The 24945-nt window shown below is 42.5% G+C and overlaps 1 protein-coding gene and 14 non-coding genes across 15 annotated transcripts in view; all 15 read left to right on the top strand.

Moving 5' to 3' along the window:
• Window positions 1-405: 405 nt before the first annotated feature.
• On the top strand, window positions 406-16807 carry LOC141341220 (uncharacterized). Its single transcript, XM_073846368.1, has 5 exons — window positions 406-451; window positions 1503-1610; window positions 11232-11369; window positions 11475-11696; window positions 16188-16807. Exons 2-5 carry the CDS (start codon window positions 1526-1528, stop codon window positions 16499-16501), a joined length of 759 nt encoding a protein of 252 aa, XP_073702469.1. The 5' UTR covers window positions 406-451; window positions 1503-1525; the 3' UTR covers window positions 16502-16807.
• Window positions 16808-18306: 1499 nt separating this feature from the next.
• trnap-cgg (transfer RNA proline (anticodon CGG)) lies at window positions 18307-18378 on the top strand. Its single transcript has one exon. It is a non-coding gene; the product is annotated as a tRNA-Pro (tRNA).
• A 395-nt stretch (window positions 18379-18773) lies between these two features.
• Window positions 18774-18845, top strand: trnap-agg (transfer RNA proline (anticodon AGG)). The gene has a single exon. It is a non-coding gene; the product is annotated as a tRNA-Pro (tRNA).
• Window positions 18846-20066: 1221 nt separating this feature from the next.
• trnap-cgg (transfer RNA proline (anticodon CGG)) lies at window positions 20067-20138 on the top strand. Its single transcript has one exon. It is a non-coding gene; the product is annotated as a tRNA-Pro (tRNA).
• A 137-nt stretch (window positions 20139-20275) lies between these two features.
• Window positions 20276-20347, top strand: trnap-agg (transfer RNA proline (anticodon AGG)). Its single transcript has one exon. It is a non-coding gene; the product is annotated as a tRNA-Pro (tRNA).
• Window positions 20348-20522: 175 nt separating this feature from the next.
• Window positions 20523-20594, top strand: trnap-agg (transfer RNA proline (anticodon AGG)). Its single transcript has one exon. It is a non-coding gene; the product is annotated as a tRNA-Pro (tRNA).
• Window positions 20595-21624: 1030 nt separating this feature from the next.
• On the top strand, window positions 21625-21696 carry trnap-cgg (transfer RNA proline (anticodon CGG)). Its single transcript has one exon. It is a non-coding gene; the product is annotated as a tRNA-Pro (tRNA).
• A 136-nt stretch (window positions 21697-21832) lies between these two features.
• On the top strand, window positions 21833-21904 carry trnap-agg (transfer RNA proline (anticodon AGG)). Its single transcript has one exon. It is a non-coding gene; the product is annotated as a tRNA-Pro (tRNA).
• A 178-nt stretch (window positions 21905-22082) lies between these two features.
• trnap-agg (transfer RNA proline (anticodon AGG)) lies at window positions 22083-22154 on the top strand. Its single transcript has one exon. It is a non-coding gene; the product is annotated as a tRNA-Pro (tRNA).
• Window positions 22155-22292: 138 nt separating this feature from the next.
• On the top strand, window positions 22293-22365 carry trnap-agg (transfer RNA proline (anticodon AGG)). The gene has a single exon. It is a non-coding gene; the product is annotated as a tRNA-Pro (tRNA).
• A 1248-nt stretch (window positions 22366-23613) lies between these two features.
• On the top strand, window positions 23614-23685 carry trnap-cgg (transfer RNA proline (anticodon CGG)). Its single transcript has one exon. It is a non-coding gene; the product is annotated as a tRNA-Pro (tRNA).
• A 136-nt stretch (window positions 23686-23821) lies between these two features.
• trnap-agg (transfer RNA proline (anticodon AGG)) lies at window positions 23822-23893 on the top strand. Its single transcript has one exon. It is a non-coding gene; the product is annotated as a tRNA-Pro (tRNA).
• Window positions 23894-24494: 601 nt separating this feature from the next.
• Window positions 24495-24566, top strand: trnap-cgg (transfer RNA proline (anticodon CGG)). Its single transcript has one exon. It is a non-coding gene; the product is annotated as a tRNA-Pro (tRNA).
• A 136-nt stretch (window positions 24567-24702) lies between these two features.
• Window positions 24703-24774, top strand: trnap-agg (transfer RNA proline (anticodon AGG)). Its single transcript has one exon. It is a non-coding gene; the product is annotated as a tRNA-Pro (tRNA).
• Window positions 24775-24910: 136 nt separating this feature from the next.
• trnap-agg (transfer RNA proline (anticodon AGG)) overlaps window positions 24911-24945 on the top strand; it is a 72-nt gene continuing 37 nt past the window's right edge. The window contains exon 1 of the tRNA in view: window positions 24911-24945. This exon is cut by the window's right edge and continues 37 nt beyond it. This is a non-coding gene — a tRNA (tRNA-Pro).

The following is a 24945-nucleotide window of genomic DNA, read 5'->3' as shown; positions in this document are numbered from 1 at the left end:
TTTTACGTAGTCACAGAGGCGAAGCAGAAACTCACAGTAGGAATTTGTGATAAGGTAGGATGGACCGATAGATATAGCCGTAATTTTGTGCTACGGTAGGAAAATCTGACGAGGTAGGACCACTGATCTATCAGTGGGTAGGACAAATCGACAGAACACCGGCACTCAGCCGCAATCGGCCCGATTCCACTGGGTTACATATGTTAACTATTTTTATGTAATTTAATGGCAAGGTAAGAAAACACAAAGTATAGTGTTGTAAATGTACATTATTGTAAAACGAAAATATAAAAATTTCTAGATTTACCATGCTAAAAATTGTGGAAATGCTTTATAATACGCATATAATAGACATCAGTGTGTAAACGGGACTTTTATTTTGGTCTGGCGGTGTGACGTCATCAAGCTGCGCCTCTTCTAACCTGCATTTGTTGTGATTCGGCTTGGCAAGGTTTGTGGTTTTTAAGTTTATAAATCTGTGCAAACTGTTCTGTCAATTTACACGTTTTTACAAGGTATGTCAAATACACCAATCCTATATTTAACGTTATTTTTGTGAGTAAAGCGCATCCTCATAATAATAACAGAAAAGGTGCGTTTCATTTCGCTCCTGATATGTGAAATCAGTTCATTGTTCAAGTGCTGGAAAGAAGTGAGAGAAACCGACGATCCGAATCTACGGTGCCCGCCAGGGGACACCTTCGGTTCACTTATGTTTGTCGTGGCCACGACATATAAACTCGTGGGAACGTGATATTATGTCGTGGCCACGAGATATTAATTCGTGGGAACGTCATATTAACTCGTGGGAACGTCATATTATGTCGTGGCCACGACATAAGGATGTCGTTACCTCGACAAAATGATCTCGTGGCCACGACATAATATGACGTTCCCACGACATAATATTACGTTCCCACGAGTTAATATGTTGTGGCCACGAATTAATATCTCGTGGCCACGACAAACATAAGTGAACCGAAGGTGTCCCCTGGCGGGCACCGTACGAATCATCTCAACAGAATCATTCTTAAAACGATTCAGTGATTCGAAGCGCTCGAATCAGATCATGCTGAAGACAAACGAGAACAACAAACATGAGTAATGATGATAACTTTTACAAACCAACTGCAAATGTTTTCATGAAAGTGTAATAGTGTATTAATGTATTTAAGTCTCAGTCTGACTCCCTTACCAGGGCACTGACTGCTGATCTAGAATTAGAACCAGAAAGAGCTTTATTGTGTGCAGGTATATTATGTGCACATTCGAAATGTGAATTAAGTATGTGTATTAGATAAATACATATATAAGTGTATAAATGGTGTTTTGTTTCACAATTATTGTCAAGTGTTCATGAGATGGATTGCCTGAGGGAAGAAACTGTTCCTTGCCTGGCTGTTCTTGTGCCCAATGCTCTGTAGTGTTGACCAGACGGTAACAGTTCAAAGTGGGAATGTGCTTAAATGTTAACTTTCTGTTAATTATTTAATCTTAAACAGGACAAAGGACAGTTTTTAAAAAGATGGAGTTTATTAAAGAGGAGAGCGAAGACATGAGGATTGAAGAAACATTCGGAGTCAAACATGAAGACACTGAGGAACAAACAGGTTAGTTTTTATTCACTTGAAAAGTGTTTTTAAGAGTTTTCCAAAAAGATTCTCATCTCTCTAAAACATCAGAAAACGTGTAATATACTTTACTGTGCATGTGTAAAGCCTCAAACAGTTCACTGAGATGATACAGGCAGAACTACCGGTGCGTCACTACCGGGAGCCCATAGTATAAAGAGGCGCCGGTGCAACCTAACATTCACTTCAAAGTCTGAAGCTTATCGTCCGAAGCATGGCGAAGAGTCTAGAGGACGCAGTGTCTCGTTCCCTTCTCAGGGAACCAGGGTTACATACCCTTCTGAGGGAACTCTCACTGCGTCCTCTAGAGGGCGCTATTGGGGAACGGCTATACCCACGCTGCCATGCTGAGGGGAGTGCATGCTGATATGGCGAGCACTAAGTACCAATTCTGAGAAGAATTGCCCCTGTTGGGACGTGGTGACGGCTGTCAGAACGTTATCCCCCACGGCCAAAGGCCTGGGGCCTCATGTACAAAGACTTGCGTTGAATTAATACTAAAACATTGCGTACGTACAAAGCTGTAAATGTGCGTACGCAGTAAAAAAATCAGATGTACGAAACACTGCGTACGCGGAATTCCACGCATAATCTCTTTGTACATCTGAATTAACGTGAATTTGAGCGCACATGCACGAGCGCAAAACCCCTCCCTGCCTCCTCCCCCATATTAATATGGTAATGAAACCAAACGAAAAAGCAAGCAAGAGAAACTTAACAGAATGTGAATTGAAGGTGCTCCTACCGGAGGTAAACCGGAGAAAAACTGTTATTTGCAAGCTTGTAAAAAAAATAAATAGAAAAAATAGAGTGGGAGAGTTTAGCTGACGCGGTTAACGCAGGGGGGTCTGAACATCGCACTGTGAACAAATTAAAAAAGAAATGGTCCGATGTAAAGGTGCAGGTAAGAGGAGAACAGCGGCGACTTACGTTTCAGCGCATCAGTCAGTCATAGAGCGGAAGCAGATGAACGTCTTTGTCTTGTAATGGTAAAATATATTGTTGTTTGAATAAGTACAACATTGTCTTAAAGTAGGCCTATGTCTGTAAAGGTTCATATAATGCATCACCACACGGTGTGATGTTGACATAATGTGATTTAGTTTGACACAAAGAAGAAATTTCTATTTTGATTTTATGGCTATCTGCTGAATTTGCTGATACTTGTAAATTACATGATGTAATTTATTAACATTTCATCATATTATATAGCCTATATAGCCATTGAGAGGGACATCCCAGTGGATCACAGTGTTGTTTTAATTAGTTTACATAAGATATAAGATATTTACATAAGATCCCCTCTATATGTATGTATTATCTGTATAAAAGTTATTAATACTTATTAAATATAATATAAGAATATTATTGTGTGTGTGTTTTTTTTTTTTTTTTTTGGTGGTGGAGAGGTTGGGGGGTGCCCTTTTTTCAGTTTCAGCACATGCCCCTCAAAAGGTCTGTGCCAGCGGAATTTCAGTTGCCCAATCGCCCGCTACAAGTGCGAGAATGGGCATCATTGTATCTGCGCTCTTGGTCAGTTTGTGGGTTGTTGAGGGGGGTTAACAGCCACGTCTTTAATGGATAACCGCGGTCTCCTGATAAATAATTACGCTCAATAAAATTAAAAAAAGTAAAACTTGGCTGTTTCCGATTCACGTATCCAAATTGGTCTTCGATCGCTTGCGGTTACATTAGGAAAACCGGGGATCGCTGCTAATTGCGCTTTGTTTGGCTGGTCAACTGCATGGTATGGAAATCTTATATACCTGCTAGACATGCGGATGATCCCGTCCCATACATCTGGCATTGCACGGCTCAAAGACGACTGGCTTAACCCAGAGCGGTCTGCCAGTTCTCTTGGGAAAGAACCATTTGCCAGGAAACCGAGCGTTATCAGCACCTGTAAGGGAACGGGTAATGCGTGGCTCCTCGCTGTCTCCAAATTTGGACCCAACTCAGCACAGAGCTCCAAGAGGAGCTCTTGGAGATCTGAAACAGCTTATAAGCCAGTCATCATCGTGGGCCAGAAAATCACCGTGATCCCTAAAAACGCGTTCCCTTCGGATTTGGCCATTGACAAAGTCCTCCAATAAGGCCAACACTGCCATTGCCATAGACTAAGGGATGTATACATTTGCAAATGCTTTTATATGTTCTAAATCACATAACTGGTAGAAAAATATTGTCTCAATTAACCCATTTTATCAATTATAAATTAATAGCAATGTTTTCCACATGTGTTGGTGCGATACTTTGTAGTGTGCAATTTAAAATAATTGCCTCTAGGAGTCGCCAAGGGACATAAAACAAACACACGCACAAAAAATACACGTACGCCAGACATGGAGTTGGCGTGGATCAACGCACATTCTCACGTTAATTTCATCGTTAGTAAATCCAAACGTGAGCGTGAAATCTGGCGTACGCAAAGTTTTTGTGCGTACGCAGCGTTGATACATGAGGCCCCTGAACTGTTACCCACTTACCTGAATGGACCAAAGAAAAGCCCAGGGCACAGCTTAAGGTGCGTTCACACCGGACGCGAATGAAGCGGCAAGCGCGAGTGATTTACATGTTAAGTCAATGCAAAGACGCGAATAGCCATCCTGCGGCGCGAAACGCGCGAATAGCGCGAATGAGGCGGCGCGAAACGCGCAACGCGCATTGAGCGTTTCAAGCGATTGCCGCGCCATTCGCGCGAATCACGCGAAACGCGCGAGTTCAAAAATCTGAACTTCGGCGGAATTCCGCGCCGCGGTAACCAGTCAGGAGCTTGCTCTAGTAGTGACGGAGGCAGAAATCCGAAACAACAATGGCGGACAAAATCACCGTTGCTGTCTGTGGTTCCTCGGAGCTGTACGATACATCTTTGGACTTTTGTAGAAACAGGAATAAAAGGGATCTTGCTAGGAATAAAGTGAGTGAAGAGGTCGGACAATCTGGTTAGTTTTAAAAAACGCTCTTTACTCAATTTAACCTACATATACATACATATTGAGACTACAAGCAAGCTAAAGCTGGCAAATTGAGCTCATTCACCTATTTTACAACTACTTTCCCGCTGACGAGTGGCAGAAGCCCCTCCCTTGACGCGAATTCGCGTCTGTTGTGAAGAAAATGTCACGCGCGAATGACGCGAGTAAACTCAAATGTTCAAGCGTTCAACTACGCGCGAATAGCGCGTTTTTTCCGCGCAAGTCGCGTCCGGTGTGAACGCACCATTAGGCTTGGAACCAAGCGATTCCTTCGGGGGAAATGGCTAAGTATCTTAGACTTATCAGAACAGGAACTGCCAACACTACCGGGTCTAGTTTCCTCAGTGAACTGACTCACAGATAGAAAGTAGCAGACCTGTCCCGGGAAAGAAACCGCTCTAGTAGGGGTCACCGTAAGGTGACACGCCCTGTATAACAGATGGTCAGGAGACATCGGAGATGATATCTGAGTGATATCCGCGAATGCGTTGTTAATGCCGCGAGAGGCAGACACACTCATGCAAAATCGGGAAAACAGAGAAACTCACCTCCCTCCTTTGCGAATGCATCACAATGAGCACATCAGTTCTTTGCCATACCAGTTTTTATATTATTATATATATAATTTTTAACCTCATGCTTGGGTATTTTGAAAAACTCTCATCTCATTTTCACCCTCAACTTCAAAATCATCCTACATCGATGCAGAAGTACACAGTGTTTACAAAGTGAACGTGCAAAGATGGTCAAATACCCTTTACCAAAAAAGGTAAAACAGCGACGTAGGATGATTTTGAAGTTGGAGATGAAAATGAGATAAGATTTTTTCAACATACCCTAACTGTCATTAACCGGAAAACAGAGTTCACACAGAGCTAGACAAAATGAGCGATTGAGGTTAAAAAGTATATAAATTGTTTTGGAAAATAACCAATTATTTGGCTAGATAAGACCCTTATTCCTCGGCTGAGATTGTTTAGAGCCATTTAAAGTGCATTTTGGAAGTTTAAACTCTGGGGCACCATAGAATTCTCCATTATATGGAGAGAAAGGCTCGCTTGTCATTGGTCAGCTGTCAAAAAGGCGCTTGACATAGGGCGTTTTCTTCAGAAAAGTTAATTTTTCAAATTGAAAAGATGCTCTGAGCTACGGACAAAGACACAGGTGGTAGCTTTTTAAAAAGTTTTTGAAAACACCGTTTACTCCATAGGATTATAATGTAAAACAGACGCTGGGAGTTTCAAAAAAGACGCCAAGTGTGAACACGCCCTAAGAAAGCTTTTAACTGCCAACAGTGTGGAAACAGTTTTACTCATAAAGGAAACCTTAACAGGCACATACTTACAATGGAGAGAAGTTTCAACCAAAAACAAGGTAACATTAAGTACGACATGAAGAGGGACCTGTTTCAATGTCATCACTGTGGAATGAGTTTTACAGACAAGAAAAACCTAGGCATCATGCAGTGACATCGGAGAGAAGCCTGTCATGTGCATCAAGTGTGAAAAGACTTCCAGAAACAAAGTCTTTTAGACCTGATTTACAGGAGAATCTGAATTGCTTCCATCGTGTCTGCAGTTTTCCTCTTTATCCCTGTGAGGGGATTTGAAAATCTGTACTATATAAAGCATTATAGAAATAGGAATTGAAAAAAGAGGAATAGCCCTATGGAGTTTAACTTCAACCCTTATTAAATGCACCAGACTTTTGCATCCCCGATGTATTATATCAGGAGGAAAGCCCATAACTGGATCAGAGTAAATCAGGGAATCATGCAAAATTTAGCTACCTTTAATACCAGAGTAGCTTGTGACTCTCTCTCTGTGAAAACCCTGCAAAAGATATTTTTTGGTGATTCACTGTTTTCAAATCATCCTACATAATGTAAAGAACATTTTGTGGAAAATAACCTTGATATCTTTAAAAGTGAGTTGTTGTTGTTAGAGTTAGTTTGACATGTTGACCGAATCTAACTCAAAACTGAGAAAAGAGATGTCCAGTTGACCCAAAGCCCCTGATGGAACCAGATACCCTCCTCACTCAATTAGACCCAATGTTGTTCCTGTGTCCAAATGTTCATACGAAGTCCACCTCCACCCCTACGGTCCTGGCCGTCTGGAGAAACATGGCCGCCAGCTTTAGCCGTGGACTCCGACTGTGCAGCTGCTTAAAGGTGGCATAGGATGGAAAACTGTATTTACCTTGGCATAGTTGAATAATAACAGTTCAGTACATGGACATGGACATGCCATACCATGAGTCTCAAACACCACCATTTCCTCCTTCTTATATAAATCTAGTGTTTGCAAAAGACAACCGAAAAAATAGGTCAATTCCAACATAACAACGACTGTTACGAAATAGTCCCGATCGTTAATAGTTACGCCCCCAACATTTGCATCGCCCAATCTTCGTCAGTACATCAGTAAAATAAGGCAAGCAACTGAAGGGACACGGTTAGCTTACAGCTAGCGTTAGCCTGTTACATTGCAGTACATACGATTTCACTTACCACATAAACAGGGAGATAACTGCGCTGATGATGGCGAATGATTTACAGATCCTGAGCATCACTAACAAGCATCTGATCTTATGTAGTAAGTAAGCACTCCCGCTGCATTATAACATTACACAGAGCACATGCGATCACAATACGCCTTATTCAGCCCGCTGCCATTTTGAATCGAAAACGAGGCTGTGAGGGATAGCAGTCCAGCAGCGCCCACTGTGGCGCATTGTTGCGTACCGGGATGTAGATCGTATAGCCGTAAAATAATAGGTCATTTCACATTTTTCCACAGGACAAAGCGCTCCAGAAAACGTGGACTGATCGACAGGACATATAACCTAACTTTCAGGTAACAATATTGCATTTATTTAAGAAAATGACTGTGGAAACTAGCCGGTTGGCTAATTGCTAATTTATAATGCGAGCATGTTTATCTTCCTTTAAACGTTTACGCAGAGCTAACATGTGATGTATTACTACAACAACTAAACTAAATAGATTACAAAGAACACAAGAGTGCTCAACATTTTACTCAGGATTGTTTTTCAAAAACACTGACTGGAATTAGGACGCTTAAGGAGGGTTCAGCTCCGTCTGTGTTTACCTGGACTCAAAGACCTCACGAAAAGAAAACCTTGCGATTGTAAATGAAAAAGATATTCTTTTTAAATGATGTTTTAAAGATCAACATGTTTAATAGTTTGTGTTAAGAGCCTGCAGTTAACGTTAGATCGTAAGCCTCTTTCAGACAACATGTTAAGTCATACAAAAAACAGTGGGTTGAAAGTTTATTTTTATGCAAAGAGATCAAAAGATAACAATTATTTATTAGTTTGCCATGTAGTGTTTGATGTCAACCCCTTTTAAAATCGCTAAATGATATTCAGAACATTATTTTTTTGTTTCTGTCTTGCTTTAGACAAGGAAAGTGTCATGTTTATCGTAATTTCATAATAAAGGTCGGGAAGACGCTTATGACCTAGCTGCAGGCTCTTAACACAAACCATTAAGCATTTTAATCTATATAACATCATTTGAAAAACTCTATGTAAGCGTTTAAAGGAAGATAAACATGCTCCCATTAGAAATTAGCAGTCTTTCCACAGTCATTTTCTCAAAAAAAATGCAATATTGTTACCTGAAAGTTAGGTTATTTGTCCTGTCGATCAATCCACGTCTTCTGGAGCTCTTTGTCCTGTGGAAAAATGTGAAATGACCTATTATTTTACGGATATACGATCTACATCCCGTTACGCAACAACGCGCCACAGTGGGCGCTGCTGGACTACTATCCCTCACAGCCTCGTTTTCGATTCAAAATGGCAGCGGGTTGAATAAGGCGTATAGTGAGAGGAAAATATCGCCGATTCAAAACGGCAGATTCAACAAACTGCATATTAAAAGCGGCTAGAGCTCCTACTTAAATATATATTTTTGTGCCAGCTATAGAGATGAGCAGCTCTGTGAAACAGCCAATCAGAGCAGAGCTCATTAATATTCATGAACCTTCCAAATAAGGCAAAAACAGAGCATTTCATTCTAGGGACAAATCCTAGGGTTGTAAATGGACCTGTAAAACCGTTTCTGGAGATTTTTTGCCCTTTCCTATGCCATATACCTTCTATGTAGATATCAGAGAACAATTTAAAATATTGTATAAATGCATTCTATGGCACCTTTAAGATATTCCCACCTCTGATGCAGCGGTAGACATCTTAATCTCCTCACAGGCTCCAAAAAAGACACTGGGCTTGCCGCGAGATGAACCAGTGCCAAAATCCGGAAACTCGTTGGTGGTCCGTGGGGGCTAGCCCGACAGAGCATTCCTGACTGTAATCCTTGGGTCTCCCTTGTCTCTAACCAATGCAGCATGGGAGTCTAGCGATCTGCAAAACTGGACTGGGTAAAGCGCAAAGACAGCCTTATATTTAATGAGAACCATGACCTAAGCGTAACAATGGGCATGCCGCCATCTTATTTACCCATATGTACAGGGGAGTGGCTTGGCATGTTCTCTTTTTGAAAACTAAAATATGGTCATCTTAAGCTAGCTGCTTGATAACCAGAGTAAAAATCGGCAGCAAAAGCTAATTACTTTTTTATAATGAACCATAACAATATTTGCCAGCTTTCTGATGCCTGGCAGCATTAGTCATAGATTTTAATCAGGTTTAAAATCGTGAAGTGTGAACTTATTATTAGTTTGCAAATCTAAATCTTGTTCATGTTCACTATACCGTGGTAATGCAAAAGTTTAAGTTTGTAATTAAATTAATATATCAGCAATGTAGTTCCTTAAAATAGACTGTAAGTGGCAGTTAAAGGGGTCCTATTATGCTTTTTCACTTTTTGAACTTTAGCCAGTGTGTGGTGTGTATGTTTGGGCATAAAAAAACATATACAAAGTTACAAATCTCAAAGTCCACTCCAAACGAAGATATTTAGTTTTAAAAAATCCCTGTTCAAGAACTACAACGAAACGACTCGTTTGGACTGCAGCGTTTGTTTTCCGCATGCAATGATGTCACAATGCGGTATCCCGCCTACTGAAATTCAATTCGTTGGCGGGTGGGGGATTCGCCTAACTTTACCCATGTATTAAGGACAGCCGCTTTAAATTTGGGGTGGTACAGCGAGCTGTAGGTCGGCTCGTTTAAACACAGCTTTAACTAAAGGTCCGCGAACTGCTCCGTTAGCCGTGCTGAAGCCGCACCGTTCACGTGTGTTGTACAGAGGGTCCAAACACACGCAGATCCACGACTGATGTAAACACTAACATTGACTAACGTTAGTGATTATCCGTGGACGCGTCGGAGCCGCGCCTAGACGTGCAGTGTGTGGTAAGATATTTATTCATCATACAGTGTAGATAGTTTCACTAGCCTTATGATTTCGGGCATGCAAATAATTAAATACATTAGCACAATAATGATAATGTCACATATCCGCGATCTCGCATGCTGACGATAGGACAAACAATAGCGTATTATTTACTCACCCTTCATGCATCCTAGGTGTAGATGACTTCCTTCTTTCAGACGAATGCAAGCGGAGTTATATTAAATCAATTCTGGCACTCATAGAACAGCATAGACTGAAAATACGTCGATCCATAATAAAAAAGTGCCTCATATGGCTCCGGGGCGGTCGGTAAAAGCCTCCTTTAGCGATCAGATGTGTTTTTGTAAAAAAAATATCCATATTTAAAAGGTAAGAATCACTTTAATCTAGTTTGCTGCTTTGGGAAGGGGCAGCAGGGCGGAACGCGGTCTATATGCTGTTTGCCAATCGCAACGCAGTGGGACTTCTGGCCAATCACAATACATTTGGTTTTTCGGAAGGCGGAACCCGGAACTAATCGAGCCGTTTGTGCCAGGCTGGGGAGAAAGCTATTGTAATAATCTAAATTATGTGAAAAATAATGCGTTTTTCGAACAACTAAGCATGAGAGCATGTTCAAGTACACCCCAAAAACAGAATAAAGACTTTGTAAAGGAGCATAATAGGACCCCTTTAATTGAGTGACAAGTAAAATGTGTCTATAACAGAGATTTAAACTCAATTCCTTGAGGGCCGCAGCTCTGCAGAGTTTAGCTCCAACCAACTCCAACTCACACCTGCTTGGAAGTTTCTAGTAATCCTGAAGACCTTGATTAGCTGGATCAGGTGTGTTTGATTACAGTTGGAGCTAAACTGTGCAGAGCTGTGGCCCTCCAGGAATTGAGTTTGAGACCAGTGGTCTATTACAAGATATGCCACAGAAATCAAGAGTGAAAAAGCTGAAAAACGTAGGCTTCATTCATCATTCTTTCTTTCACTCCAAGGCTCAATGTACATTTATAGGCCTTCAATGTATTATTACAAAAATTGTGAAAACAGTAATACCTCTATGCATAGGAATCTAAACCAGTGCTAATATGAAAACATTTCTTGCCAAATGGGCTTCAGCTATCATTAGACTTACTGTTGAAATGAACATTTACTGTTGTGTGACTTGGGCTACTTATTTGATATGATCTTTAATATTTCACAGTCAAATACATCTAACAGAACTTTGAAGTATGTGATTTTTTTTGCATCACAATATCTCAGTATGAGGTCTTTTTTGGATTACAGGAGCCCCCAATCTGCAAAAATGTCTACAGGAGGCTAAGCAGACGATTAAGGAACAAAGAAAAGAGATTGCTACCTTAAAAGAATGGGTAGACACACTTAAAGAAGAGCGAAATTTCCTCCGGGAAAGACTAAAAGAGGGTAAAACTGATCTGAGAACATTACAGCTTCAAAAATATTGATTGTCACAACACCATTGGCAAATATTACATTGTCAGAAATTTCTTAACCATTTGATTTTCACAGCTCTTGCAATAAGAAGTGACAAGGGGGGAGACGTTGCCAGTTATATCCCACCTATAAGGCACCTACCTGGACAGCGAAAACAGGAGCCAGATGTAACTGATTCCTCATCCTCCGATTCATCATCTGAGTCTGAGCCCGATTCTGAGTCTTCAGCGGCCAAGAAAGCCAAGAAGAGAAAATCCCAGCCAAAAAAGGCCAAAATAACGGGCAAGAAACCAAGAGGTATGCAGCCTTACCATCCCCTTTATATTAATAATGTTGTGTAAAAAATTGTCATGCAAACGAAAATGTAAACTTCTCTTTGTATGATACTTTACTAACTAAATAACAGCGATTGATAATATTGCAACAAGCTGCACACAAGCTCAAAAATGGTTTAATTGCAACCTATGACATTTTTAAAAGCATGCAGAGCAACACTGCACTGTTTTGTTTCTAATTGAATATGTTTTTGAATGAATTTGATTGAATTGAGTAAACCAATAATTTAAAATCCAATCATAAAGGCAGTCACTTGCTTCGTTTCTAACTGAATCAGCTGTTTTGAACTAATATTTTGATGCAATTATTTAGTGAATAATTAATGAACCGGGACTTGCTGACACCTACTGGCAGTTTTAGTGTCTATTTATTCTTCCATGAGAGCCCTAAATCAGCCAAGGTACCAGCACAAAAACACATACAGCCAAATATTGTGCAATTAACAACAATAATCCCTTGTTTCAGGTCCCCGAGGGACAACAGCTTATAAATCATAGTACATTTAATAAAAAAATTTTTGTTAAACAAAATTGTTTAAATTTTAGACAAATTTTGTAATTATTGTGTAAAGTTAGCTAAACGAACCCCACTCATCCATTCCCTCTGAAATTTTTTTTTTTTTTTACAATTTGACCACTGCCTATACTATGTTCTGTTGTTGGTTCCACAGCAGTGACAATACTATAGAAATTAAGCTTGGATATATTGTAGAGTAGTCAGTGTGCAACTTGTATAGCAGTATAGATTCACTGTCCTCTGAAAATAACTCAATATACAGCCATTTTGTCAAAATAGCTGGCAACAAAAGTGAGTACACCCTAAGTGATAACAGCATTATGTTGTTTAACCATACAAAGCCACATGTCCTATTCATCATGTTTATGTTTGTGTCTGCTTGACAGGACCATACAAAGTTGTGTATATTGTATTAGAGCAGTTAAAATTAGGTGCTTTAATTACAATTCTCTCATACTGACCACTGGATGTTCAACATGGCATCTCATGGCAAAGAACTCTTTGAGGATTTGAGAATTAGAATTGTTGCTCTCCACAAATTTGGTCAAGGCTATTAGAGGTTCAGTAACACCCTGAAACTGAGTTACACTACAGTGGTCAGGGTCATACAGAGGTTTTCCAAGATGGGTTTAATTCGTAACAGTCTTTGCAAGGGTAGATCAATGAAACTGAGCACTCGTTCTGTGCATCAGGTGCAGAAACTGGCATCAAAAAAACATGCGCATGAGTGCTGCCAGAATTGCTTTAACAGTTGCAGAAGTAGAAGGTGAGCTTGTCAGTGCTCAGACCATACGCCATGCTCTGCAACAAGTCGGTTTGCATAGTCGTCGTCACAGAAGGAAGCCTCATCTGAAGCTGCTCACAAACAGTTTGCTGAAGACAACCTGTCCAAGAGCATGAATTACTGGAACCATGTCCTGTGGTCTGATGAGACTATAAGATAAACTTGTTTGGCTCAGATGGTGTCCAGCATGTGTGGCGATGCCCTGGTGAAGAGGACCAAAAAAATAGTGTCTTGCCTACTGTCAAGCATGGTGGTGATAGCATCATGGTCTGGGGATGCATGAGTTTTTCAACATAACAATCCCAAACACACCACCAAGATGACAACTGCCTTGCTGAGGAAGCTGAAGGTGATGGGGTGGGGTGGCCAAGTATGTCCTCAGACCTGAACCCTATTAAGCACCTGTGGGGCATCCTCAAGTGTAAGGTGGAGAAGCACCTTGTGTCTAACGTCGAGCAGCTCCGTAAGGAGTGGAAGAGGAGGATCCCAGCAACAACCTGTGGAGCTCTGGTCAATTCCATGCGCAGGGTGATTAAGGCAGTGCCAGATAACTATGGTGCTAACTAGGGCTGGGCGATAATTCGATAACGATAATTATCACGATATAGTTTTTTTTTTTTTTTTTTTTTTTGATAAAACGATAATGACATTTCAATAAGCGCTCGATAATGTTTACGCACTGCGCAGGCATTTTGCAGCCTGCACTTCCGGATGCTACATGCAGTATTTAGTTTACAGCCACAGGGCTCTACAGTGCGACCGTTTCACTCGTATTTGTGACTAAAAATTTGTACGTGCGACTGTAAAAAAATATTTAGGAGCACCATGTGCGACTGACCCGATCAGCATATTTGTGTTTGCGCTCAGCAGAGCTTCAAAGGTTTCTACACGTTTTTGTAACGTTGAGTAATGTATCACAGACATATCTCACCAATCCTTTCATAAATAAAGTGTAGAGATAGTGTAAATAAGAGATTGATTGTGCAGTAAAGAGAGTCATTGTTTATAATAGAGCTTTGTGAGATGGTGAAATAAGATAAAGGACAAATTTTAATAATTTTTAAGGGAGTTTGTAAATGAGATATTGATCTAATACAGCAGTTAAATAAACAAGAAGTTATTATTAAGTGACATACATTGACTGACTACAACACTTTTGCCTGATTTTGCTCTATTTCGTCGTCCAGAGTAGTTTGAAACAAGTCAAAACTGTGCGCATCTCCATTCAAACACAGCGGTGTTTCGTTTATGAATGAAACGTACGTTTTTAAAGGAATCTAGTGAAATTATTTAATTTCCCATTCATAAAGACAGATCCGTCTGAAACCATCCGTTCGAACGAATCAAATGAACGATATGATTCAGTAATTAAATCAGTGTCTTGCCGCCATCTGCTGGCAGATCTGTTCAGTTATTTAAATCTTTAATATTTCTGTAGTCATAATTTTATATTAAACACATTAATCTCAACATGAATTTAGGATTTTGATTGCATTCATTTCACCTCTGAGCCTCATTAAACATATGAAAGGGTAAAAACAAAGGTAAAAAACAAAATTCCCCTGTAAATCACTTCGAGGAGTCAAATATCACCTCGTAATAGGAAGGCTAATTATTTTTTTTATTTTTTTTATCAGAGTTTTGATTATTGTTTAGAATGTGCTCCTAAATTCTTTAGGTTAGACAAGTGCTCCTAGCAAGAAAAGTGAGCATAGAGCCCTGAGCCATTATTTCTTTTTATTTATATTGTCAGACAGCTAAAACATTTTACAAAATGTGTTAAATCAGCTGCACAAAGCAATTGGCATGCTGAAAAGATTTATCTATTCTTATTTTTGTTGAATGATAAATACACTTAAAAATGACTTTAAGGCCGTGTTCACACTTGCCGTCCTTTTTCAAACTGCCAGCGTCTGTTTTGCATTCTAATCCTAAGGAGTAAACCGTCTTTTCAAAAAAGCCCTAGCGCTTTTTTTAAACGCCACCGCCGGCGTCTTTTTTTGCAGCTCAGAGCGTCTTTTTAAGTTGAAAAAAGTTGAACTTTTTTTAAGAAAATGCCCTACGTCAAGCGCTTTTTTGACAGCTGACCAATGACAAGCAAGTAGCGGGACCTATCATTTCCATAACAACAAAAACAACAAGAAAAAATGGAGAAGTTGCCGGTAGATCAACTTATCATACTAGTTTCGGAGCACAAGGAGTTGTATGATATGAGTAAACAACTCTATCGTAATATACATCACAAAGAGGCTCTTTCTCGACATTTCTTCACCACACAGCACTACGCTACTGTTGCTGTTGTTATAGCAACAAAAGACACACTCGGCTGCTTTTTGTAACAGAACGCTGCCAGCTTTTTTTTTTTACTAAAAAAAACGCCCTAGTCAACTTTTTCTTGTGAAAAAAGACGCCAAGTGTGAACACGGCCTAACTCTGCATTTACAGCATGTAACATGTGTAAGTGTTGTATCATATTACAGTTCTTATATATTAGTTTTATATATTCTATTAATATTAATAATATTGTATTCTATTGATGTTGATTTTACTAGTAATATTCTAATCTGTATTCTACCTCAATTGATCATTGTTTGGAAAGTATTTGTCATGTTCTGACAATAAACCATAAATAATTAACTGTCTGGTTTTTCTTTCATTCAGGAGTAAAAGTCTGCCTTTAAAATTGATAGATATAAAGATTTGACATTTATCGTGATAATTATCGATATCGACTGATATGAAAAAAATTATCGTTATAATTTTTTTTGCCATATCGCCCAGCTGCAGTGTTAAAACAATATATTGACACTTTGGACAAGTTCACTTAGGGTAAACTCAATTTTGTTTCCAGCTATTTTGACAATAATGGCTGTATGTTGAGTTATTTTCAGAGGACAGTAAATCTACCGATATACAAGCTGCACACTGCTACTCTAAAATATATCCAAGTTTCATTTATATAGTATTGTCCCTTAAGAAGATATGCTAAAATAGTTGCTGAAATGTGAGGAGTGTACTCACTTTTGTGAGATACTGCATGTATGATTCCTTTGTACCCAAATGTAAAATTGTTAACTGTATTATAGCACTATTAATACTGCTGGGTTCAGTTGAATAAAAATCAACCATTAATGCATTCTCTTGTCCAACAGTCAAAACCCCTGATGACTCCATTAGCCGCTACAACATGGTGTTGGAAAAGGTTAAAAAGGATCGCATCAGCAAAACTGAAGCTTATACAAGGCTTGGGGTAGATCGGAATACCATTGTGTCTCAGGCTCCCATTGCAGAACTTGCAGCAGCTAACCCAGATCTGTTCCATACATTGAGGTCCACTTTTAAAAGAAAGGACAGCCTGAAGACGTTTGCTGAAACTTGCAGAGGTTTTTGTGAGCGGGAGCCTACAGCTTCAGCTATCTTAAAGAAAAAAGAAGATGGATCCTTACTGGATATTTACAAGAATTAATCAAGTTTGTATGCCATGTGTTTGTGCCTTTTATTTATTTTATTTTTGTCCACATCAGTAGCTTCCTACATTTAAAGGTGGCTCCTTACCTTTAAGCTATTTGTGAAACATTTTTTCATCTTTTATTATTATTTTTTGTAACACCTTTAACAGCTGTGTGATTTTAAGTGTTTTCAGATAAAGGCACTAAATGTTCATTTTATATGTACTGAATTCCTTTTTAGCTCTTCCCAGGCATTGCTGTTGATTTAACTGGGATAAGAACTGGGTTAATGTTTAGGAATAAAGCAGAAAGTTAAGATCGAAGTCTTTTTGTGTCCTCAGTGCATTGTGTACAACAGCTTAAACTTTCATTTTCATATCTATGTCATTTCACAATTATGTCCTCATTAATAACAGAGTTTATCAGTATTTATACTACAGGGCTGTTGAATGCTTGAATCTGATTGGCTGACAAACGTTCTAGAGGTTTCCATTATTTTCAGGGAAATGCATGGCGAACGTAGTTCCAGGCAGCTTTTGACCGCAGTACATGTCTATATCACTTCGCCACACGATTTCAGTTATTTCAAAGGTCCTTACAGCCCAAAACGGCAAAATAACCAAAAGCTACAGTGACACTGGCAAAACTAATACATACGGTAAACAACAGGATAAAAACGACAGATTATGTCCATGTTTTTTCCACAATATTATGTTATATTATGTACGGAAAGCACACACTCTATTTCTCTCGCTCTCTCTCACACACAGACGCACACACATACAGTTAGCATTCGCGCTAATGTTGTTAGCGCATCTCTGACGATGACGATAAACAACTTAAAAACGACATGACAGTTGACAGACGCGAGGTAACAACGGCATGGTCTTGAAGAAAATTAACTTAAAGTTTAACCGTCAGTAGAGACGATGCTGCCAGTCACCTTTGAGAGACACACAGACTTGAGAGAGGTAATTTACGATCTTAAACTCTCTCCCCCTCTCTTGCCGTCCGTCTGCTTGTCTGTCGGTCTGTCTAAACTTCATTATTAAAGGTCCCATATTGTACACATTTCTGGAGGTTTATTTTAGTTGTTGATGTCCTTAAGAATTTGTGGTATAAGTGCCAAAATACATCTCAATATATTTTTACAGCTCCTTTTTTAGGAGCTCTGTCAAAAACAGGTCGATTTTGGCCCATCTAATTAATATTCATGAGCCTCTCTTCTGATTGGCCTGTTGTTTTCTGAGTGACGCACAGCCAGGTAACTATGGTCATGTATGCTTTAGCTGAGCCCAGAGCCATAGAGAGAGCCTAGCTTGCTGATACTCAACAGGATATTTCAGAATGATCATTAATGTTTTTTCTTTTTCAAAAACCGAATGCAGTAAGCTACATAACTGTTGCACGCTGATTCTGGAAAATTACGGGAACGAGCGCTGTGTGAACAAAAGCCAGAACCATAAAGGCAGTGTTGTAGTGATGATGCACGTTATCATGCGACTCTTCACCACGAAAAAATACGTGCAAAGTGGAATGAAGCTTTGGTCAACACTCGATTGGAAGGGAAGCCCAAGCTGGTGGAGCTGTGGCAGATAGGAGGTTTTTTTTTTTTTTTTTTTGCAGCCATATGTGTCGTCTTCACGACATCACACCCCTAGGAGTCTCGTTGGTCAAGGGGTATGATTCTCACTTAGGTTGCGAGAGGTCCCGGCTTCAAATCTCGAACGAGCCCGTCTGCAACTTCAAAAGTGCTCTATTAAGGTGTATCTGTGCATCCTGCTTTCTTTACCGGGAGCACAGTGAAGAGTTTGTTTGAATTGCTTGTTGGTCTAGGGGTATGATTCTCGCTTCGGGTGCGAGAGGTCCCGGGTTCAAATCCCGGACGAGCTCGACTCAGTCGTTAAAACCTGTTTTAATGTTGATCCGGTAAGTGCCAAAATGGTCTTTTTTTTACCAGGGGTGCAGTAAAGCATGTGGCCGGTGTGCTTGAACACTGAGCACCGGGAGAGTTACTTTTCCAGGAGTACAGTGAACTGTGCATTTAGTTGGCTAGTTGATCTAGGGGTATGATTCTCGCTTAGAGGTCCCGGGTTCAAATCCCGGACTAGCCCGCCTTGGTCTTTGAGGCCTGTTTTCTGGCTGGGGTTGAATCGAGCCTCACGTCCTGACAAGTTTTGGTCAACATTCAATTGGAAGGGCTGTCCAATCTGCTGGAGACCCAGCAGAAAGGATGTGGGGGGGTTTTGCAGCCGTATGTGTCTTCTTCAAGACTGGACACTATCAAGAGGCTTGTTGGTCTAGGGGTATGATTCTCGCTTAGGGTGCAAGAGGTCCCGGGTTCAAATCCCGGACGAGCCCGCATTAAGTCTAGATTTTTAAAGTTGCATCCATTGATCCGGCTTTCTTTTGACATCTAAGTCGGACCCTTTTTCTCAGTTCCTCATCTGCAATTTGAACTTGGTTGGCTGCTTAACTTGATGGGTTTGAGAGTTTGCACTGAACGAAGTTTCCATCTGAGCTATTTCAGTGACCATACCTCCTGGTCACTGAAATAGCTCAGATGGCAACCGTCTACAGTTGAACCTTGCTTCACATCTTTTGCAGTGACATTTTTGGGGTCAACAGTCGATTGGGAAGTTAGCCCGAGCTGGTGGAGGCATGGCAAAAACGAGTGTCTTAGCAGCCATGTGCATAGTCTGTATGCATTTGGCAACCACAGGAGCGAGCAGCTTTGTGTGGCTTGTTGGTCTAGGGTTGTGATTTTTGCTTCAGGTGCAACAGTTCCTTGGTTCAAATCCTGGACGAGCCTGTCTGCAGCTTTGAAAACACTTTTTTTGGAGGAGTAGCTGTCTATCCTGCTTGCTTTGGCTCGGTTGCAAGGCATCATTAAGTAGGACTGAAATCTTCCTACTTGTGGTTTTTCAGTGTCAATGTCATTTACAGCGCTGGTCACTTGCCAGACGTGGCATTGTCAATATAGCTCATTTGGGAGAGTGTAAAGTCTGATTTATACTTCTGGTTCGAACCGTAGCTACGGCTTCTTCTTCGGCCTCTGCCGTGGTACTTCGGTTTACACAAGCATCATGCCCGTGGACACTGCAGACTAGCGGTTCGCATGTGTACTGCACGTCGACGTGGACAATGATGCAGAAGTATAAATGAAAACCGGCGCACAGCGGGTACGAGAGGTCCCGGATTTCTGGAGTTGTATAAGTCGATCCGACCATTGCCATAGTTGGGCGGCGCTGCAGTGCAACCGTCTGGGTTGGAATCGAGCCTCAAGTCCCTTACCCTGATAAGCTTTGGTCAACACTCGACTGGAAGGGAAGCCCAAGCTGGTGGAGCTGTGGCAGATAGGAGGGTTTTTTTGGTTTGTTTTTGCAGCCATATGTGTCGTCTTCACGACGTCACACCCCTAGGAGTCTCGTTGGTCAAGGGCTATGATTCTCACTTAGGTTGCGAGAGGTCCCGGCTTCAAATCTCGAACGAGCCTGTCTGCAACTTCAAAAGTGCTCTTTTAAGGTGTATCTGTGCATCCTGCTTTCTTTACCGGGAGCAAAGTGAAGAGTTTGTTTGAATGGCTCGTTGGTCTAGGGGTATGATTCTCGCTTCGGGTGCGAGAGGTCCCGGGTTCAAATCCCGGACGAGCCCGACTCAGTCGTTAAAGCCTGTTTTAATGTTGATCCGGTAAGTGCCAAAATGATCTTTTTTTTTACCAGGGGTGCAGTAAAGCACTGAGCACCGGGAGAGTTGCTTTTCCAGGAGTACAGTGAACTGTGCATTTAGTTGGCTCGTTGGTCTAGGGGTATGATTCTCGCTTAGGATGCGAGAGGTCCCGGGTTCAAATCCCGGACGAGCCCGCCTTGGTCTTTGAGGCCTGTTTTCTGGCTGGGGTTGAATCGAGCCTCACGTCCTGACAAGTTTTGGTCAACATTCGATTGGAAGGGCTGTCCAATCTGCTGGAGACCCAGCAGAAAGCATGTGGGGGGGTTTTGCAGCCGTATGTGTCTTCTTCAAGACTGGACACCATCGAGAGGCTCGTTGGTCTAGGGGTATGATTCTCGCTTAGGGTGCGAGAGGTCCCGGGTTCAAATCCCGGACGAGCCCGCATTAAGCCTAGATTTTTAAAGTTGCATCCATTGATCCGGCTTTCTTTTGACATCTAAGTCGGACCCTTTTTCTCAGTTCCTCATCTGCAATTTGAACTTGGTTGGCTGCTTAGCTTGATGGGTTTGAGAGTTTGCACTGAACGACGGTTCCATCTGAGCTATTTCAGTGACCATACCTCCTTTGTGTGGCTTGTTGGTCTAGGGTTGTGATTCTTGCTTCAGGTGCAACAGTTCCTTGGTTCAAATCCTGGACGAGCCTGTCTGCAGCTTTGAAAACACTTTTTTGGAGGAGTAGCTGTCTATCCTGCTTGCTTTGGCTCGGTTGCAAGGCATCATTAAGTAGGACTGAAATCTTCCTACTTGTGGTTTTTCAGTGTCAATGTCATTTACAGCGCTGGTCACTTGCCAGACGTGGCATTGTCAATATAGCTCATTTGGGAGAGTGTAAAGTCTGATTTATACTTCTGGTTCGAACCGTAGCTACGGCTTCTTCTTCGGCCTCTGCCGTGGTACTTCGGTTTACACAAGCATCATGCCCGTGGACACTGCAGACTAGCGGTTCGCATGTGTACTGCACGTCGACGTGGACAATGATGCAGAAGTATAAATGAAAACCGGCGCACAGCGGGTACGAGAGGTCCCGGATTTCTGGAGTTGTATAAGTCGATCCGACCATTGCCATAGTTGGGCGGCGCTGCAGTGCAACCGTCTGGGTTGGAATCGAGCCTCAAGTCCCTTACCCTGATAAGCTTTGGTCAACACTCGACTGGAAGGGAAGCCCAAGCTGGTGGAGCTGTGGCAGATAGGAGGTTTTTTTTGGTTTGTTTTTGCAGCCATATGTGTTGTCTTCACGACGTCACACCCCTAGGAGTCTCGTTGGTCAAGGGCTATGATTCTCACTTAGGTTGCGAGAGGTCCCGGCTTCAAATCTCGAACGAGCCCGTCTGCAACTTCAAAAGTGCTCTTTTAAGGTGTATCTGTGCATCCTGCTTTCTTTACCGGGAGCACAGTGAAGAGTTTGTTTGAATGGCTCGTTGGTCTAGGGTTATGATTCTCGCTTCGGGTGCGAGAGGTCCCGGGTTCAAATCCCGGACGAGCCCGACTCAGTCGTTAAAGCCTGTTTTAATGTTGATCCGGTAAGTGCCAAAATGGTCTTTTTTTTACCAGGGGTGCAGTAAAGCACTGAGCACCGGGAGAGTTGCTTTTCAAGGAGTACAGTGAACTGTGCATTTAGTTGGCTCGTTGGTCTAGGGGTATGATTCTCGCTTAGGGTGCGAGAGGTCCCGGGTTCAAATCCCGGACGAGCCCGCCTTGGTCTTTGAGGCCTGTTTTCTGGCTGGGGTTGAATCGAGCCTCACGTCCTGACAAGTTTTGGTCAACATTCGACTGGAAGGGCTGTCCAATCTGCTGGAGACCCAGCAGAAAGCATGTGGGGGGGGGGTTTTGCAGCCGTATGTGTCTTCTTCAAGACTGGAAACCATCGAGAGGCTCGTTGGTCTAGGGGTATGATTCTCGTTTAGGGTGCGAGAGGTCCCGGGTTCAAATCCCGGACGAGCCCGACTCAGTCGTTAAAGCCTGTTTTAATGTTGATCCGGTAAGTGCCAAAATGGTCTTTTTTTTTTACCAGGGGTGCAGTAAAGCACTGAGCACCGGGAGAGTTGCTTTTCCAGGAGTACAGTGAACTGTGCATTTAGTTGGCTCGTTGGTCTAGGGGGTATGATTCTCGCTTAGGGTGCGAGAGGTCCCGGGTTCAAATCCCGGACGAGCCCGCCTTGGTCTTTGAGGCCTGTTTTCTGGCTGGGGTTGAATCGAGCCTCACGTCCTGACAAGTTTTGGTCAACATTCGATTGGAAGGGCTGTCCAATCTTCTGGAGACCCAGCAGAAAGCATGTGGGGGGGTTTTGCAGCCGTATGTGTCTTCTTCAAGACTGGACACCATCGAGAGGCTCGTTGGTCTAGGGGTATGATTCTCGCTTAGGGTGCGAGAGTTCACGGGTTTAAATCCCGGACGAGCCCGCATTAAGCCTAGATTTTTAAAGTTGCATCCATTGATCCGGCTTTCTTTTGACATCTAAGTCGGACCCTTTTTCTCAGTTCCTCATCTGCAATTTGAACTTGGTTGGCTGCTTAGCTTGATGGGTTTGAGAGTTTGCACTGAACGACGGTTCCATCTGAGCTATTTCAGTGACCATACCTCCTTTGTGTGGCTTGTTGGTCTAGGGTTGTGATTCTTGCTTCAGGTGCAACAGTTCCTTGGTTCAAATCCTGGACGAGCCTGTCTGCAGCTTTGAAAACACTTTTTTGGAGGAGTAGCTGTCTATCCTGCTTGCTTTGGCTCGGTTGCAAGGCATCATTAAGTAGGACTGAAATCTTCCTACTTGTGGTTTTTCAGTGTCAATGTCATTTACAGCGCTGGTCACTTGCCAGACGTGGCATTGTCAATATAGCTCATTTGGGAGAGTGTAAAGTCTGATTTATACTTCTGGTTCGAACCGTAGCTACGGCTTCTTCTTCGGCCTCTGCTGTGGTACTTCGGTTTACACAAGCATCATGCCCGTGGACACTGCAGACTAGCGGTTCGCATGTGTACTGCACGTCGACGTGGACAATGATGCAGAAGTATAAATGAAAACCGGCGCACAGCGGGTACGAGAGGTCCCGGATTTCTGGAGTTGTATAAGTCGATCCGACCATTGCCATAGTTGGGCGGCGCTGCAGTGCAACCGTCTGGGTTGGAATCGAGCCTCAAGTCCCTTACCCTGATAAGCTTTGGTCAACACTCGACTGGAAGGGAAGCCCAAGCTGGTGGAGCTGTGGCAGATAGGAGGTTTTTTTTGGTTTGTTTTTGCACCCCTAGGAGTCTCGTTGGTCAAGGGCTATGATTCTCACTTAGGTTGCGAGAGGTCCCGGCTTCAAATCTCGAACGAGCCCGTCTGCAACTTCAAAAGTGCTCTTTTAAGGTGTATCTGTGCATCCTGCTTTCTTTACCGGGAGCACAGTGAAGAGTTTGTTTGAATGGCTCGTTGGTCTAGGGGTATGATTCTCGCTTCGGGTGCGAGAGGTCCCGGGTTCAAATCCCGGACGAGCCCGACTCAGTCGTTAAAGCCTGTTTTAATGTTGATCCGGTAAGTGCCAAAATGGTCTTTTTTTTACCAGGGGTGCAGTAAAGCACTGAGCACCGGGAGAGTTGCTTTTCCAGGAGTACAGTGAACTGTGCATTTAGTTGGCTCGTTGGTCTAGGGGTATGATTCTCGCTTAGGGTGCGAGAGGTCCCGGGTTCAAATCCCGGACGAGCCCGCCTTGGTCTTTGAGGCCTGTTTTCTGGCTGGGGTTGAATCGAGCCTCACGTCCTGACAAGTTTTGGTCAACATTCGATTGGAAGGGCTGTCTTCTTCGGCCTCTGCCGTGGTACTTCGGTTTACACAAGCATCATGCCCGTGGACACTGCAGACTAGCGGTTCGCATGTGTACTGCACGTCGACGTGGACAATGATGCAGAAGTATAAATGAAAACTGGCGCACAGCGGGTACGAGAGGTCCCGGATTTCTGGAGTTGTATAAGTCGATCCGACCATTGCCATAGTTGGGCGGCGCTGCAGTGCAACCGTCTCGGTTGGAATCGAGCCTCAAGTCCCTTACCCTGATAAGCTTTGGTCAACACTCAACTGGAAGGGAACGCCAAGCTGGTGGAGCTGTGGCAGATAGGAGGTTTTTTTTGGTTTGTTTTTGCACCCCTAGGAGTCTCGTTGGTCAAGGGCTATGATTCTCACTTAGGTTGCGAGAGGTCCCGGCTTCAAATCTCGAACGAGCCCGTCTGCAACTTCAAAAGTGCTCTTTTAAGGTGTATCTGTGCATCCTGCTTTCTTTACCGGGAGCACAGTGAAGAGCTTGTTTGAATGGCTCGTTGGTCTAGGGGTATGATTCTCGCTTCGGGTGCGAGAGGTCCCGGGTTCAAATCCCGGACGAGCCCGACTCAGTCGTTAAAGCCTGTTTTAATGTTGATCCGGTAACTGCCAAAATGGTCTTTTTTTTACCAGGGGTGCAGTAAAGCACTGAGCACCGGGAGAGTTGCTTTTCCAGGAGTACAGTGAACTGTGCATTTAGTTGGCTCGTTGGTCTAGGGGTATGATTCTCGCTTAGGGTGCGAGAGGTCCCGGGTTCAAATCCCGGACGAGCCCGACTCAGTCGTTAAAGCCTGTTTTAATGTTGATCCGGTAAGTGCCAAAATGGTCTTTTTTTTACCAGGGGTGCAGTAAAGCACTGAGCACCGGGAGAGTTGCTTTTCCAGGAGTACAGTGAACTGTGCATTTAGTTGGCTTGTTGGTCTAGGGGTATGATTCTCGCTTAGG

This window comes from Garra rufa, chromosome 8 (genome assembly GCF_049309525.1).
Source record: "Garra rufa chromosome 8, GarRuf1.0, whole genome shotgun sequence".
Classification (NCBI taxonomy): Eukaryota; Metazoa; Chordata; class Actinopteri; order Cypriniformes; family Cyprinidae; genus Garra; species Garra rufa.
Note: the sequence above shows the minus strand (reverse complement) of the source record. Positions and strands in the feature narration are given on the sequence as shown.

Bases quoted from the DNA above. Each gene is read 5' to 3' on its own strand.
- LOC141341220 (XM_073846368.1), top strand. From the start codon at position 1,526: ATGGAGTTTATTAAAGAGGAGAGCGAAGACATGAGGATTGAAGAAACA. The intron at 11,370-11,474 runs GTAAAACTGATC...TGATTTTCACAG, and splicing joins CCGGGAAAGACTAAAAGAGG to CTCTTGCAATAAGAAGTGAC. The intron at 11,697-16,187 runs GTATGCAGCCTT...CTTGTCCAACAG, and splicing joins AACGGGCAAGAAACCAAGAG to TCAAAACCCCTGATGACTCC.